Here is a 16,499-nt window from a genome sequence, read left to right as displayed (position 1 = left end):
ACATGCTCAACTATGTTCATAGCAGCACTATTCGTAATAGCCAGAACCTGGAACAACCTAGATGCCCGTCAACTGAAGAATGGGTTAAGAAGATGTGGTACATATACACAATGGAGTACTACTCAGCAGAGAAAAACAATGACAGCATGAAATTTGCAGGCAAATGGATGGAACTAGAAAAAATCATCCTGAGTGAGGTAACCCAAACCCAGAAGGACAAACATGGTATGTACTCACTCATAAGTGGATTCTAGATATAAGAACAATCAGACTGCAACCCACAGAACCAGGGAGGCTATATAGCAGGGGGACCCTAGGATGACTGTGGCTTATAATAAGTTTTGGTTTTACTCAATTACTGGGCAAGCCTCAATCAAACATTTCACTATTAGGATAAGAATTTATACTGTATCAAGCTGGTAATAGAAAAATAAATTAAAAAAAAAAAAAAAACAAAACCCTTCCCTCTCCAAGTTGCTTTGGACACGGTGTTTCATTACAACAATTGTCACCCTAAGAGCAGTAAGTACTCTTAAATGCTGAGCCATCTCTCCAGTCCAAATAAAAGTTTTTTTTTTTTTTTTCAAAACAACAAAGAGCTGAAGACAAATATGTACATATACAACACATACCACTCCTCCCACACTTATCCAGAAACAAAACCAAACAATCATTTTGGCTGTAGATACCTCAACAGTTTCTTTGCTAAGGTTTAATTTGTATTTCTCTGATGACTAATGCAATCGAACACTCTAGTGACTGTGCATCACTCCCTCATTTTCTTAAAGAAATGATCTGTCTTTGGGTTAGACCATATTCTCTAGCTGCATTCGATCTCTATTTGGTCATCAGAAAGAATAGCCAATGTTGTTAACCAGTGAGCCATCTCTTGAGCCCCTCTTTTCTTCTCTTTCCTTTTGGTTTTTATTTCGTTTTATTTATTTTTATAAGATCTTTATTGACAGATAATTCACATAGTATACAATTTTCCTGTTTGCACAATTTGATAGACTTTAGTCCAGCATCCTCATAGGCCCATGACACCATCACCACTTCCTGTTTTAGAGCATCACTGTCTTCAGTTTCTTTCTTTCCTTTTTTTTTTTTGAATGCCCAACGCTGTTTACTGAAGTAGGAAGGAGGTCTTAAATACAGGCTTACAGCACAATGGGAGAACCCGGGAGGGCAGAAGTTCGCTTCCAATGTTTTACAATCTTGCATCTAAGCTGTTAACGCCCAATATGCTGGATACACAGACAAGGAGCTTCCCTTAAGCATTCAAGAGGGTGGAACCCGGCAGGGAATTAGCATAGGGAGGATATCAAACTCAAGGTCAGCAAGCAAGGCAACAGTTACCCAAAACAGGGTGTGTGTGTGTGTGGGGGGGAGGTATGGGGGGTCAGGGACCTACAGGTCCCCCCTTTTACTAAAAAATGAGCTTCTGACTTAGGTTGTGGGATGTCAGGTCACCTTACCCGTCATGGAGACACCTGTCTAGACTTCACAGGCACTCTGTCTTAGGTTGGTGAGCGCCCCCCAGGCATTACTCATCTCTGAATACTTGTTATCATACAGGCTCAATCGTGTCAGAGCTGCAGAGTTGCCAAAGATCTCTAAGTGGTGCTGGGCTTGCCATTTCATAATTGGTTACTACAGCTAGCACAGTGGAGACCCTGGCAGCAAAAGTAGCTACTACAGTTAGTTAATCTTTCAGTCTATTGGGCATGACAAATTTAAATCAATAGTTATATACATTTCGATTGGCTTTGAAAGTTATAAATTTACAAACTCAAGTTCCATTTGCTCTCGGGATACCATCTTACAAGGACTCCAATTTGCAGTAAGGCTCGTTAAGGAAGGGAATGGCTCAATTGCCTTTAGCCTACCAGCTGAGGGTGGGTTAAGACTTCTGTTGGTCTTTTCTGTGTCGCCCCTCTTTTCTTTTGAGACAAAGTCTAATGAAGGCCTCAAATTTGCTATTTAGCTGAAGATGACCTTGAACTCCTGATCAGCCAGTGTTGACAGCCTAAGTGCTAGAATAGGCACGTACCATTGTAGACAGTTTTATGGAGTGCTGGGAATTCAATATGGGTAGACTGTTTACTAATTTTGTTATACCACTAGCCCTCTCTGATTCATTCTTTTGCTCAAATCTGTTATTACATTTTCATAGTTTTTTTTTTTTACTGTAGCTCTTGTAATTTTCAATGGTATCTTTCCATAATCTTTTATTTTGATATTCTCCACTTGCTCACTCACTGTAGAACTAGTTTCTTCTGTCCATGGCTTCTTTTTACTCTCTGACAAAAAAAAGTTTTGTTTTTGATTTTTGGATAGTGTTTCTCTATGTAGTTTTGGTGCCTGTCCTGGATCTTGCTCTGTAGACTAGGCTGGCCTCAAACTCACAGAGATGTGCTTGGCTCTGCCTCCCAAGTGCTGGGATTAAAGGTGTGCGCCATTGCCGCCCAGCAAGACAAAAGATTTTTAAGGACAGCTTTTCCTCCTGTGAACAGGCCACACTTCCCTAGTTTCTTTGAATGCCTTGTAAATTATTGCTGAAAATTGGGTATTTTTAATACTGTACATGGAAATTGTTGCTTTAGTGTGAAGGGTATACTTTTTTCAGCTCCATACACAACCTTTTTTAGCAGCATCATTTTCCTTTGAGTGTATTAAACTTTTTTTTTTTTTTTAAAGAAAAAAACTCTGATAAGTCATGAGGCTGATTCCCTGTGTTCACATGTGAAACCTGACCCTGCTTTTGTTAGGCAGGATGGTTTAGTCACTCAAGCTAGAATCCTGAGAATCATTATTGAATCCATCTTCTTTCACATTCCCATCTATCAGAGCCTTGCCAATTTATCTCTTTTTTTAAAAAATATATTTATTAAAATTTTTTTTCATTTTACATACCAATCTCAGTTCCCCCTCCCTCCCCTTCTCCCGCCTCCTCACCTCCCTCCCACTCTACCCCCATCCACTCCTCTGAGTGGGTAAGGCCTCCCATGGTAGTCAACAAAGTCTGGCGTACCAAGTTGAAGGAGAGCCTGGCCCCTCCCCATTGTATCAAGGCTGAGAAAGGTATCCCACCACAGGGAATGGGCTCCAATAAGCCAGTTCATGCACCTGGCATAAGTCCTGGTCCATCTTCTTTCACATTCCCATCTATCAGAGCCTTGCCAATTTATCTCTTTAAAGATTTCCTAAACCTGCCAGGCACAGTGCCATCCACCTTTAATCCCAACACTCAGGAAGCATAGGTAGATCTAGATCTGGAGAGTTCAAGGTCAGCCTGTTCTATATAGCGAGTTCCAAATAGTCAGGGTTATGTACAGATCCTATTTCAAAAAACAAACAAATAAGCAAACAAAACAAAACACACTACTTTTACCACCATCAAACCCAAACCCACGCCCGCTTCAGTGTCATGATCCCTTGAGGCTCTATTAACTGTAGTTTGGACTACTGCAGTGGTTTTCTTTTTTCTTTCCTTTCTTTTGAGAGTCTTTCCTCTTCCATTCTGGTCTTCAGTTCATTGTATAAAAATACTGTCCTTTGCTAGGCATGGTGATGTACAACTTTATATCCAGTACTTGGGAGGCAAAGGCAGGCTGATGCACTTAGAAAGTTCCAGGAAAGCCAGGGCTGCATAGAGAAATACTGTCTTACTATCCCCACACCCTTAAAAAAGAAAGCTGTCCTCTGAGCATAGCAGCTGTCACTATTTTCATCTGGTAGCCGTGAATACCCACAGAGGACGCTAACCGAGATTTCACCTTCCTCTAATCTCTATGTAATTCTGCCCACACTGCAAATAGTCTCAAAGTCTTGGGAGTGTAAGAGTACATAGACAGGAACCAGGTGTGGTGGCACACATCTTTAATTCCAGCCCAGGGGATGAAGAAGCAGGAGGGTCTCTGCGAGCTTAAGGCTGGCCAGGGCTATATAGAGAGAACTTGTCTCATAAAACAAAACAGAAAACGAGGACAGAAGCCTAATTGAAAGGATGGAATTCATTTATGCAGCTGCAGGAAGTAGCTTCTCAGGCGAGACTTTTGGTGGGATGGCTGTTTTGGGATTACCCCTGTGTATATGCAAGCCCAATAAATTTATTTGTTTCCTAAGTTGGTCCTTTCTAGGGTGAGTAGATGTTTACTCCCACCTCTCCAGGGAAAGTTCACATGGCAACTGATTTTTTTTTTTTTTTTTGGAGCTGAGGATCAAACCCAGGGCCTTGCGTTTTTTGAGAATGTTTTTTCTGTGTAATCCTATCTGGATCTTACGCTGTAGACCAAGCTGCCCTGGAACTCACTGAGATTAACATGCATCACACAACAACTTCTGATCTTGATGCTTTCACTTCTTGAATGCTGGAACTGTGGGGGTAGGCCACCCTGCCTAGCACGTTTTAACCCTAGCCTATTTTCTGCTAAAGCTACTCACCATGTAGCCATCAACTCCAACGCGTCTGGACCTAACAATGTTGTTTAGGAGCATCTGATGGTGGACCAGATGGACACTAAGTAGCTTAGCTCCTCTGGGAAATCTCCTCACTCCTAAAGCCACCTGACAATGACACTTCAGACCTGACTCTAGGCCAGAGGACATACAAGGAGGGAAGAAGTTTGATAAGACCATGAGAAAGCAGTCAATGTCAGAAGGTATTTTGCAGGCCAATGTCTTTGTCAGAAGTCACCAACATGGTATACTGTGCCAGCACTTGGGAGGCAGAGATGGGAAGACTGTGGATCTGGGGCCAGCGGGGCTCTGTGGTGAGCTCATGGGAAAAGCAGACCTTCTACGGACTTGATCTGTTGGCAGTTCTTTTGAGACAACTGGGGGACCGTCTATCTGGCAACAGACATCACAGACTTACTGCCAAATTTTGTTAATGATGACAGGGGCAAATGCTAAGAGCTAAGTACTTAGGGCTGAAACACACGATTTCAAGGACAGATTTGCTTGAAAATACACAGGGCTTTAAACAAACACAACAGACAGACAAAGCAAGTATGGCAAAATGCTGAAAACCACTGGGTGTTTACTCACTAGTATTTCTACTGTGGACACCTGAAATAAATTTGTGCTGCTGAAGATCCCATTCAAGCCTCACATATCTAAGCAGAGCTGCAACACCAGTTGGATGCTTAAATATATTTGTAAGATAGAGAAAGTGAACTTTTAAAAAAGTAGATGGGGCTGGAAAGATGGTTCAGTGGTTAGGAGCATTTGTTATTGAAGAGGATACTGGGTTTGATTCCCAGCATCTACATTTTGATTCACAACCATCCAAAACTCCAGTTCTAGGAGATCCAAAGCCCTCTCCTGACTTTCTTGGGTAGCACGCATGCACAGGTGCACATATATACACGCAGGTAAATATCTATACATATTTAAAAAAAAAATTAAAAAAAAAGCTACCTTAGAGGCCGTGGTGCGGTGGTGGCGCATGCCTGTAATCCCAGCACTCTGTGAGTTCGAGGCCAGCCTGGTCTACAGAGCTAGTTCAGGACAGGCTCCAAAGCTACAGAGAAACCCTGTCTCAAAAAAACAAAACAAAACAAAACAAAAGTTACCATAGCTTTCATTATTACAAAGTTAAGGTGTATTTTACTCAGATTCACTGCTCTAACAAACTACCTGGGTCTAGGCAATTACTAACTAAAAAAGTTTATTTAGTTCATAGTTTCAAAAGTTCAAGAATACAATGATATCTACTGGGTTGTGGTGACAATCTTGAGGTGGATGGCTCATAGCAGAGAAACTCGCAGAAGAGATCACGTTTATTTCTCCCCTTCAGTTGAGAGGGTCTACGTAGGGCTGGTCTCGAGTTTGTCATAATCTTTGCCTCTGTCTCCCTATGGCTTGGATAACAGGTATGCACCATCATGCAGGGCAGGGCTTTTTTTTTTTTTTTAATTTGCAGTTTTGTGAGACTGTTCTTTTATTATACAGCCAACGCTAGTTTTGACCTTTAGGCAGGTCCTCCTGCTTTTTCCTGCATACAATAGCAAGTACTCTACCACTGAGCCACATTCCACAGCCTCAGTTTCAGTTTACTGCCTTTTTTGGGGGGTGGGGTGGGACGGGTTCCAGACAGGGTTTTTTCTGTATAGCCCTGGCCGTCCTGGAACTCAAGAGATTCACCTGCCTGTGCCTCCCGAGTGCTGGGATTAGAGGTATGTGCCTCTACCACCTTACTCTTTTGAAGCAGCCTGTTCTAATGGGACGACTTTGGTTCTGTGAGAGCTACATTAATCTTGTCCAAGGGTAGTACCCACCCACACACCCCAATTACCGTCTAGTAAATACACTCTTTTTTTCCCCCCCAAGACAGGATTTATCTGTGTAGCCTTGGCTGTCCTGGAACTCACAGAGATCTGTCTGTCTCTGCTGGTGCTGGGATTAAAGGCAGGTACCACCACCATCCCAAGAGATCCCACTTCTCAGAGGTCATGCGACCTCAACCCACCACATTAGGGGCAAAGCTTCTAGTACATGAATCTTTAAGAGAAACTCAATTATACCCAAAGCCTAATGTAAATTTGGCGAATGTTCTACACGTAGCCTTCTACAGTTTTTCTGTGTGTGTGTGTGTACAGTGTGCGCGCGCGCGCGCGCGCGCATATTTAAAACAGGGTCTTACTCTGTAACCTAGTGTAGACTCAAACTACTCTTCCAGCCTTAGGCTCCTAAGTGCTGGGATTATAGGCCTGTGCCACCATACCCAGGTCAGAATAGTGTCTTGCCAGTGTTCCCAGACCTCATAACATTTCCCTCTGTATACCTTGAGCTTTCTTATTTTTGCTACTTGGCAACAAGCAGGATCCCCCAGGTCATTGGAGGAAGGGTTTCACGGCAAGGAGGGTAAATTAAAACTACCTAAAACCAGTACCCAACTCCCACAGGCATCTTACAAACTGTAGGCACCACTGACTTCAAGGTTTGGACTGCTGGTTATCCTTCCAGGTTCTTTACTTCTCTGTGTGGCATGCACAGAAGAATGGGCCTAGGAGAGCAGTATGTCAGGTATGCTGCAGATGCCTCATCAGGTACTGAGTAACCGCAGCTGCTCTTCCAGATGCTATTCTTACTGTACAATAAACAGCTCCTGGCAACTGGCGCATAGCTACTGATATGGAAAATGCTTTTATTCTTTTGTTCAATGCAAGAGAATAGCAGCTGACAAGGATCTTATTTGTCACCCACCAAGACAATATACCAGTCTGTGACTCAAGTGACACACAGACAGATCTGACCTGATGAATAGAAGCAGCAGGTGATCTAGAATGCACTGATATGGGACAGTGGCGTGTGCCATCTCTACAAAGTTCTAGTGGTTGGCAGGCCAGGTCTGTCTCAGAACAGCCTTCCCAAAAGCAAGTGAGTGCTGTGTATCTCCACCCTCTTCCATGTACAGTGAAGCGCAAATGGGAGGCACTTTAGGATTCTAGAACTGACAAGACATTGTACTGGATGGTCCACTCTGATAGGTTTGTTGATCCAGAGAACTGCCCAGCTGACAAAGTTCTGCATACTCCAAGTGTCCAGGGCTACCAGAAAACAAACAAAAAACCAAAAACAAACAAACAAACAAAACAATACAAAAACAGGATGGGAATGCCTATTCTAAAACAACCAGTTTCCCTAAGAAACATCCATGGCCCTGGTGGCTGAATAGCTGGGCTGTTGGCAAGATTCAGCTCCTTGATATTGAGCATTAAGGTCTCCATTTCTTTGGGGGCTGCAGGGTAAGAGTTGTTCTTAGCTTTTAGGAGCTATCTTACTCCTTGGCTCAGGGCTCCTCCCTCCAGCTTTAAAGGCAGCATGTTTACAAAAGCCCACAATCAAAGCATCTCTTGTCTGACTACTTCTTCCCCCAATCAGAGGAGTTCACTGAGAATTTCCCTAACTCAAGTAAGGTCCAGAACTTTGAACACATTCACAAGGTTCCTTTGTCATCTGCAAGGAGAACATCTGGAACCTACCAAAGTTATGACACACAGAACAACCAGAAGCCACATGCGTTCAAGTCCCTGCTATGCTACTTACTACCCGTGAGACAGTGTTTACGCTACTTGGGTTTTCCTTGTCTCAACTGCAAAGTGAGGACAATAGGACCTATTGGTAATGCAGACCCAGAGACTGCTAACTGCCCCAAATGTTGTTCTCCACTTCACCTTCTAAGCAACAAACTCCCATGCCCATTCTCCATATTTAAGCTGAAAATGAAGTCATCCACCTCGAGGCCATATACAGTGCCAGGCTGTTTCCTTGAGGAAAAGCTGCCTGCCTAATAACCTATCTCCTTCCTCCTTTCCTATACACAACTACGCACAGGATAACACCACATATAGGGAGTCAGGAGTCAGTGTGACCTAATGGGACATAGCCCACCAGCCTGGCAAAGCTGGATTCTTTATGAATGAAACAGACTTCTTTAGCACTTAAGTGACTGCATTTTCATGTTAACATTTAGAAATTTCAGGAAGGAGGGATTATATGAGCAAGAGGGGAAGGGGTTGTCAAGATTATGATGGAGAAAACCACAGAGACATCTGACCAGAGCTAGTGAGAACTTATGGACTCTGTACTGACAGCTGGGGAACCTGCATGGGACTGAAATGAATGTGGCCCTCTGAATGTGGGTAACAGTTGTGTGGCTTGATCTATTTGTGGGGCCCCTGGCAGTGGGACCAGGATTTATCCCCAGTGCATGAACTGGCTTTTGTTGGAACCCATTCCCTATGGTGGGATACTTTGCTCAGCCTTGATGCAGTGGAGAGGGGCTCGGGCCCACCTAAACTTGGTATGCCAGACTTTGTTGACTTGCCAAGGGATGCCTTACCTCCTCTGAGGAGGGGCTAAGGTGTTGGGGGAGCAGAAGATAGGGAGGGAGGGGGAACTGTGGTTGTATGTACCTGCTTACTGGATAGACAGTAAGGAGAAGTGAGTGCCTGATATTTATCAAACACATACAAACCAGACATTCCATAGTACCACCTGACATATGAATAGGTTGTGGAAACAAAGATATAGGCTCTGGGGTTAGGGTCCTGCCAAGGATTCCTCTGTGCAGGGGTGGCTCAAGCTGGTACTTCCCATAGAACCCTCTGCTCCTTGCAGGGCCAGTTCAGCCATCACATTACTCACATAGATGTCCGGTACTTGATGTCATCCTTTTCTGCCAGCTCTTCACAGGTGAGGCCATTATGCTCTTTCCAGAGTCCTTGACACTTCCTACAGGTTTCCTGGGGACAGAAGACAGATATAAATACAGTTTATGGTGAGTGGGTGCCATACAAGTGTCTATTCACAAAAATGTCTATGAAATGCGCTTTTTGGGACTCTGAGTCTTTGAGAGCTCCTGTCCCAATGAGCAAGTCTGCTTCTAAAGACAGAGCAGCAGCAGAAGAGAGAAGTATCAGAAGGCACAGGCTAGTCTTCTAAAATACTGTGGGCTGTTTGAGGGTGTGTCTGTTAGGAACTCACCCTCTACAATTATTCTTGCTGGGCTTTTGGTACAGAACTGAGTCTGGAATATGATCACCAGGGGGACATTCCTTCTGTCATCTATCATTCATAAACATGGACGTAACCATTCACGGTTTCACTTCATTACAAACACAAATTGAAAAACATTGTTACTTTGGAGATGGGAGGTATTTGGGTTGGGAAAGTATTTGCTTTTGGAGCATATATGTGCACACAAACATCATCACCGTTTAGTTTATACAAAGTATCTTATATTAATAACAAGAACATAAGAAAACACTAATCCAATGAAAATGGTTGTAAGTGGAAACTGTAACTCTGAGCATGATCATGGTTGTAAGTGGAAACTGTAACTCTGAGCAGTATAGCACAGCAATAAAAGCTCTGGCTTTGTCAGGGAAGGCAAGGGTCATTTGAGAAGATAAAATCAGGGATTTAACAAGCTGTCATTGATACCTGGAGAAAATAGCATTCTTGCCAGAAGATTTTGGTGGACAAAGCTGGGCTCTAGGGTACTGTGGCTGGTACAGATAATGCAAGCAGGCTTGGCCAGGAATGCATGGGACAGTCCATATAGAGCCCCATGGGACCCACTTATCAGTTTAGTTTTGATTCTAGAGCATCAGGAAGAATGGAGGCAACATGAGTAGATTTGTGATTTTATGAGAGCATTCTGGGTGGGAATCAGAATAGAGGGAGGAAAGACTCAACACAGCTGGAGGACTAGAAAAACGGTTCAAGGTGTTAAGAACACTTGTTTCACTGGGTAGGTGGTGGTGGTGCACACCTTTAGTCCCAGCACTCATGAGGTAGAGGCAGGTGGATCTCTGAGTTCAAGGCTAGCCTGGTCTACAGAGGGAGTACCTGGACATCCAAGGTTACATAAAGAAACCCTGCTTTGAAAAACCAAAAAAAAAAAAAAAGGAGGGAGGGAGCAGCACCTGTTGCTCTTGCAGAGGACCTGGGTTCAGTTCCCAGCTCACAACTGTTTGTAACTACAGTTTCAGGGGATCCAATGCCTTCCTCTGACCTCCGTGGGCAGCAGCCATACATTTGGCACACCTACATACAATGCAGGCTAAACACTCATAAAAATAATCTGGGAAAGAAAAAAAGACAGCTAAGAGCTAGTATGGTCATCGAGCCAGGAGATGAAGGAAGGCCTAGCCCAGGGAAGTCTATGAGACCCTGTAGAGAAGCTGAAAGTTGACTGATATGGGAGAAACTTGAGAAAGCAAGTTCATCAGGTTTGAGTGTGGGGAGGAGGCTCCAAGGACATTTTTCTGGTTTGGGCAACAGAAGATAACAGCAACACTGACTTAGTTTGGGTGAGATGCAGAAGAAGCTCCTATCTGATCTGAATGGTGGTAACACAATAGACATCTATTGGGAATGTGAGGTAGGGGTTTGAACTTAGGGAGAGGACAGATGCTGGTTTTATATACAAGAACATTATGACAATTCTAGCAACATGAAGCTGAACTCACCATAAGTAACCGGTGACTTAGGATGGTACATATACACACTACCACTCCACAAGAGTGCGCATGTGTATATAGAGTTCAGAGGACAACCCAGCCTTTCATCTTGTTTGAGATAGGGTCTCTCTTGCTGTTCACTGTTGCATACTCCAGGCTAACTAGCCCATGAGAGTCCAGACCATCCTCCAGTCTCTACCTCCTATCTCATGTATGAAAGCTGTCACATTCAGCCTTTATGTGGGTTCTGGAGATCTGAACTCAAGCCTGCACAGCAAGTGCTATATATATTGAGCAATGTTCTCAACCAGAGACTATGACTATGACTTCTACAAAAGGTACGGGCATGGTAGCAACTGCCTTGGGAGTGTCTACATTTTGGAGGCGGAAGCAGGAGGATGGGGTTAGCTGGTGGTGGGGCAGATACAATTAGCTTGCAAGGACACTGTAGTATTAATGGCCCCAGGTGGTTGAAAAGGGGTGGGGTGGAGTGGACTGAGAGAAGACCCAAGGTTTTTCAATGTAAGCCTTTTGTGTTCACCAACATTTGCCCTAAGACATGGTGCCATGTAGCCCTGGCTTGCTTGAACTTGATGTGTAGCTAGGGATTACCTTAAACTGTTTTTGGAAAAAAATAAATTTCCTTTATTTTTAAATAAAGTATTTATATATTTATGTATGTATATGATGTTTTGTCTGCAAGTACATTGCATATCAGAAGAGGTTAATATATCCCATGGGACTACAGTCATAGACAGTTGGGTACTGGGAATTAAACTCAGGACCTCGAGAAGAATAGTCAGTACTCTTAACTACTGAGCCATCTCTCTAGCCTCCTGTCTTGAACATCTGATCTTCCTGTCTCTAGATTGAGTGCTAAGATTATAGGTAGGTAGTACCATACAACTGGTTATTTTGTGCTTGGGATGAAGCAAAGGGTCTTGCGCATGGTAAGCAATAACTCTACCTACTGATGTACATTTCGAGTCCTCTTTTGTACTTTTAAATTGTATATGACATACATGTGCTAATAACAGACGTAACATTTAATTTTAGGGATAAAAATGATACAGATAACTAGAGTCTGGAGCAGGCACACTTTTTTTTTTTTCCCCCGAGACAAAGTTTTTCTGTGTAGCTTTGGAGCTTGTCTTGGAACTCACTTTATTTATAGACCAGGGTGGCCTCAAACTCAGAGTTCTGCCTCTGGAGTGCTGGGATTAAAGGTATGAGTCACCACTGTTTGGGTGGAATGTGGTTCAAAGGATTCAATCAATAGTATGGGGGTATAGATGAGTTCATGGGACAGTACACATGTCAGTGTCATTGCTTCCAAGGGACATAGATGTTTTCTCTCTCCACTGCTTGCATTCCATTCAGAAAACAGAGCTACATCAGTACTGTATATAATTAGTTTCCAACAAAACCTGTGGTTGTACATAACTGTTATTTATTTGCTTGCTCACTTATTTATTTATGGCTCAGAGGTTAAGAGCACTAGCTGTTCTTCCAAAGGTCCTGAGTTCAATTCCAGGCAACCACATGGTGGGTCACAACCATCTGTAATGAGATCTGGTGCCCTCTTCTGGCCTGCAGACATACATGCAGGCAGAACACTGTATACAAAATAAATAAATCTTAAAAAAAGAAAAGAGTCCAGGAAGAGAGCCCACACATTAAAAAAAAAAAAAAAAAAAAAGATCTTGTGTGACTAGGCATGGTGGCATACGCTTTTCATCTCAGTACTCAAGGGAGAGGCAAGTAGATCTCTATAAATTCAAGGCCATGATCTACATAGTTCCAGGACAGCCAGGGCTACAGAGAAAGACCCTGTCTCAAAAAAGAAAAAGTAAAAAAGACCTTGTGACTATTCCAGGAAAGTGGCATAAACAACAGCTGGAAAACAGATGAGCATGTGTTTGGTTCCTGTCCTCCTCCTAAACAAAAACAACAAAACCACCCACCAGAAACGACAGCTTGAAAACAATACACAGCAGAAAGGCAGTACTTGAGTGTTCCCGGTGAGTCAGACCTTAATTCATGGCCTGTCTTGTGAAGAAACCCCCATTCTTCAGGTAACACCTAAGACCACAAAATAGCCTGTCCACACTGGAGTCTATGGTTCATGAGGGTCAAAGGGAAGTCCTCTGGCTCGTATTCAATACCACAGTGGCCGGTCTGTCGGTTATATTCCTTCACAGTAAAGGGCCCAGGGGTTCCGGAGAATAAACCTCAATTGTATTCTGAAGAGGCACTGTAGCCAGACACTGAAACCCACAATTAAAGTAAGAGGAGCACAGGGTAAGCTGGGCAGAGTTATCACATGGAACTCTCTGCATCATCTCTTCCCAGCCAGGCCTGAGCTTTCCAGCCCACCCCTTTCCTGGTGACTTCAGCCTAGGCGGAAGAGAGGGGACACAGGTGCTGGCTAACCTAGGCAACTCATTAAAGGAGCTGCTACCAGCTGCTGCTCGTTAGGAGCCTGCTTCCTAAGTCTTATGGGGCCCACGGGTCCTTGAAATGCTCAGATATCTTGCAATACAGAAAAACATAGGTGGCTGGGTCCTTGAAATGCTCAGATATCTTGCAATACAGAAAAACATAGGTGGCTGGGGAAACGGTTCAGTTGGTACAGTGCTTCCACTGCAAGCATTAGGATCTGAGTTCAATTCCCAGAACCACATACAAAAGGCAGACATGGTAGAGAGTACTTGTAATCTTAGTTCTGGGCAGGAAGGACAGGTTGATCCCAGGGACCTATGGCCAGCCAGCCTACATTACCTGAGTGTTTAATGAGCAAAGCAGATTAGAGTCTGTTTTGGCTGAGGAGGCCTAGGTAGGATGACTGTTAAATTCAAAGCCAGGATAAGATAAATGGTGAGTTCAAGGGCAAAATATGCACTACATAGCAAGTTTCTGTCCCTCAAACAATATCAAAAGACAAACAAATTTAGTTTTAGATGACTCTATGGGAGAGCTGAAATTTCTTCTCGGAAACATAGCTTCCTCAAAAATCATCAAATGTACCTGGACCATCATCTCAACCACAGCCTAGCATTTTATAAGGGTCTCTTTGGTCTGCAGAGGCCGCAGCAGGCCCACCAACCACTCTTTCCAGGCCATTGTGGCTGCTTGTATTCTAGGCATTCAGATTCTACTATCCTAATCTTTGAGTCTCAAGACAAACTGCTCTCTTGTTTTGATAGATTCTTCCAGCTAAATCTTCCAACTTGTTCTCCAGGAAATAGGAAGTTACAGACCCAGCTCTAGGGCACAAGGATGTTAGTCCACCCAAATCTAATCTGAGAAATTCCAGATTTCTGTTGTTATCCAAGGGGATACACACACACACCAAAACAAAACAAAACAAAAACAACAAAACCTCACAACAAAAACCACCAGCCCTGGTCAATTCCCCGAGGCCTCCAAGAGAAAGATGAAACATCTGACTCCACTAATGCTTAGCCAACTCAAGGGACCACAGAAACACAGGCTTTCAGGCCACCTGTGTCCTCTAGCTATTGAAGATGCTAGTCCTCCCCACTGCCATCCCCCAAAAGGTACGTTGGTTAAAGCCAAAAGATCTAGAAAGACACTAATTTAAAGAGCCTGTGACAGATGCAGGAAGCTGTTGAGAATTAATGAAGCTCAGGCAGATTCAGTGAGCTTCCTTTTCCTGGAGGAAGTCACTGGAGGCCCCAGGGACTTCCTTTTCTCCCAGGTATGGAGAATACAACACCAGCAGGTGCCTGATCCTCATCCAAAAGTTCAGTAGCTGGCTAGTTCAGCAAACCACGCAGGGTGCAGTGGCATGAGGTGACACAGTGTGGATGCATACACATGTATACCCAGTGTGAGAGGGGTGGTGGCAAGTGTACTCCAATTCCTTTTATTCATGCTTTTTTTGAGACAGGAGAGAACTGAAGATTGTCTTCTGACTTCCATGTGTACTCCAAGGCACTTGTGCACACGTACACATCACCAATAATGACAATATAAAGTGAAAATTTCATCCTATCCTTTTATATTTTTAGGTATGTCTGCAACACAGCTAACAATAGCATAACCATATGCAGTTATAAACAAGCTCCTGTTCAGGAGTCTTCTGTTCTACACAGTTCTGACAGAGTGAGCAGTCGCAAGTTGTGTGGCTGCTCCTGTTGATACCAGGTAGCCAAGCATAGGATGTAATAGGCAAAGTATTTGGCTATAGCTTATTTCAATATACCCCACGATGGACTGAAAAAGCTAAGACCAGAGGTGGAAGATACTTAACAAGCAAGTGGAAGAGAGTTTTTGACTTGTGACACTAGCTGGGTTGAAACATACGGTGAGTGGCACAGGATGAGGGCTGGTCTGAACAAGGGCTGAAGTTTCTACCACTTGTAAAATGTTAAGGCTGTGGCAGTGGGCAAGAGTGACTCAGTTTCTGCCTTCTTGGAACTTATGTTTTTTTTTTTTTAAATTTGTTTGGTTTCTCGAGACAAGGTTTCTCTGTGTAACAGCCCTGGCTGTCTTGGAAACTCACTCTGTAGACCAGACTGGCCTTGAACTAAGAGATCTACCTCTCAAATGCTGGGATTAAGGGTGTGCATCACCATGGCTTAGCAAACTTATGCTTTAGGGGAACACAGTATGCAGGATCCAGAGCTGTCATGCAGGCAGGGCATGGCACTGAAACAGCCATATCCAGTCAAGCCCAGTGGAGGATGAGATAGATACTGAGGTTGAGTCCAAAAGGTAAGCAGCAGTCAGCTAGTGATAGGAAAGTGCATGCTGAGGCATGGTAGAAAAGAGGAGACTTGGGTTAGCAGGCTGCTGGTGCTAAAGCTACAGGAAATCAGGAGGAATGGGAAGGAAGTATAATGACTTGATGGCTGCAGTGGCAGAGGTGGTGATGGTGGTAGACCTGATGCCTTCTTCTGGCCTCCCTGGGCTCTAGCATGCCCACGGTGAACATAAACTCAATCCAGGTTCACATACAAACACAAACATAAATGAAAAATATATCTTTGAAAAAGGAGGGTGGGCAGCACCCCAGATTTTTGGAGCTAGAAATGACAGCTGCCAGGTACTGGAAATGCAAACATCTTCCAAAAGGACACTCTGTAAGGATGTCTCACTGAGTTTTTTTGTTGCAAGATTTAAATTTTTTCATTTTTAATTACATGTATCTATGTTTCTACATGCACAAGTGCGGTTGCTTATGGAAGCCAAAGGCTTCAGGTCCTGGTTGAGATGGGAATTACAGGTGGTTGTGAGATACTTGATGTGGGTTCTGAGAACCAAACTTAGGAACTTGGGTGCCCTGTAAGAGCAGCAAGTGTGTTTAATTCATCTCTCTAGCCACAAGTCCTCTTATTTAATTTTCACAGTAACTCTGTGAGGAAAACTCTGTGCCATTAGAACTATACAGGTATGTTTTTTCCCCCCCCAGAGCTGACGACCGAACCCAGGGCCTCAAGCGCTCTACCATTGAGCTAAATCCCCAACCCCATAGGTATGTGTTTTGAAGTAAATGAGAAA

The 16,499-nt window shown here is 43.6% G+C and overlaps 1 protein-coding gene across 4 annotated transcripts in view; it reads right to left on the bottom strand.

The window, feature by feature from the left end:
- Rnf216 (ring finger protein 216) overlaps positions 1-16,499 on the bottom strand; it is a 136,220-nt gene that overhangs the window by 27,027 nt on the left and 92,694 nt on the right. For all 4 annotated transcript variants that reach the window (XM_036172146.1, XM_036172149.1, XM_036172148.1 and 1 more), the window contains one exon: positions 9,154-9,251. In XM_036172146.1, coding sequence (XP_036028039.1) covers positions 9,154-9,251 — 98 coding nt within the window. The remainder of the gene's footprint in view (positions 1-9,153; positions 9,252-16,499) is intronic.

The sequence above is a fragment of the Onychomys torridus genome, chromosome 22, assembly GCF_903995425.1.
Source record: "Onychomys torridus chromosome 22, mOncTor1.1, whole genome shotgun sequence".
NCBI classification, from domain to species: domain Eukaryota; kingdom Metazoa; phylum Chordata; class Mammalia; order Rodentia; family Cricetidae; genus Onychomys; species Onychomys torridus.
Note: the sequence above shows the minus strand (reverse complement) of the source record. Positions and strands in the feature narration are given on the sequence as shown.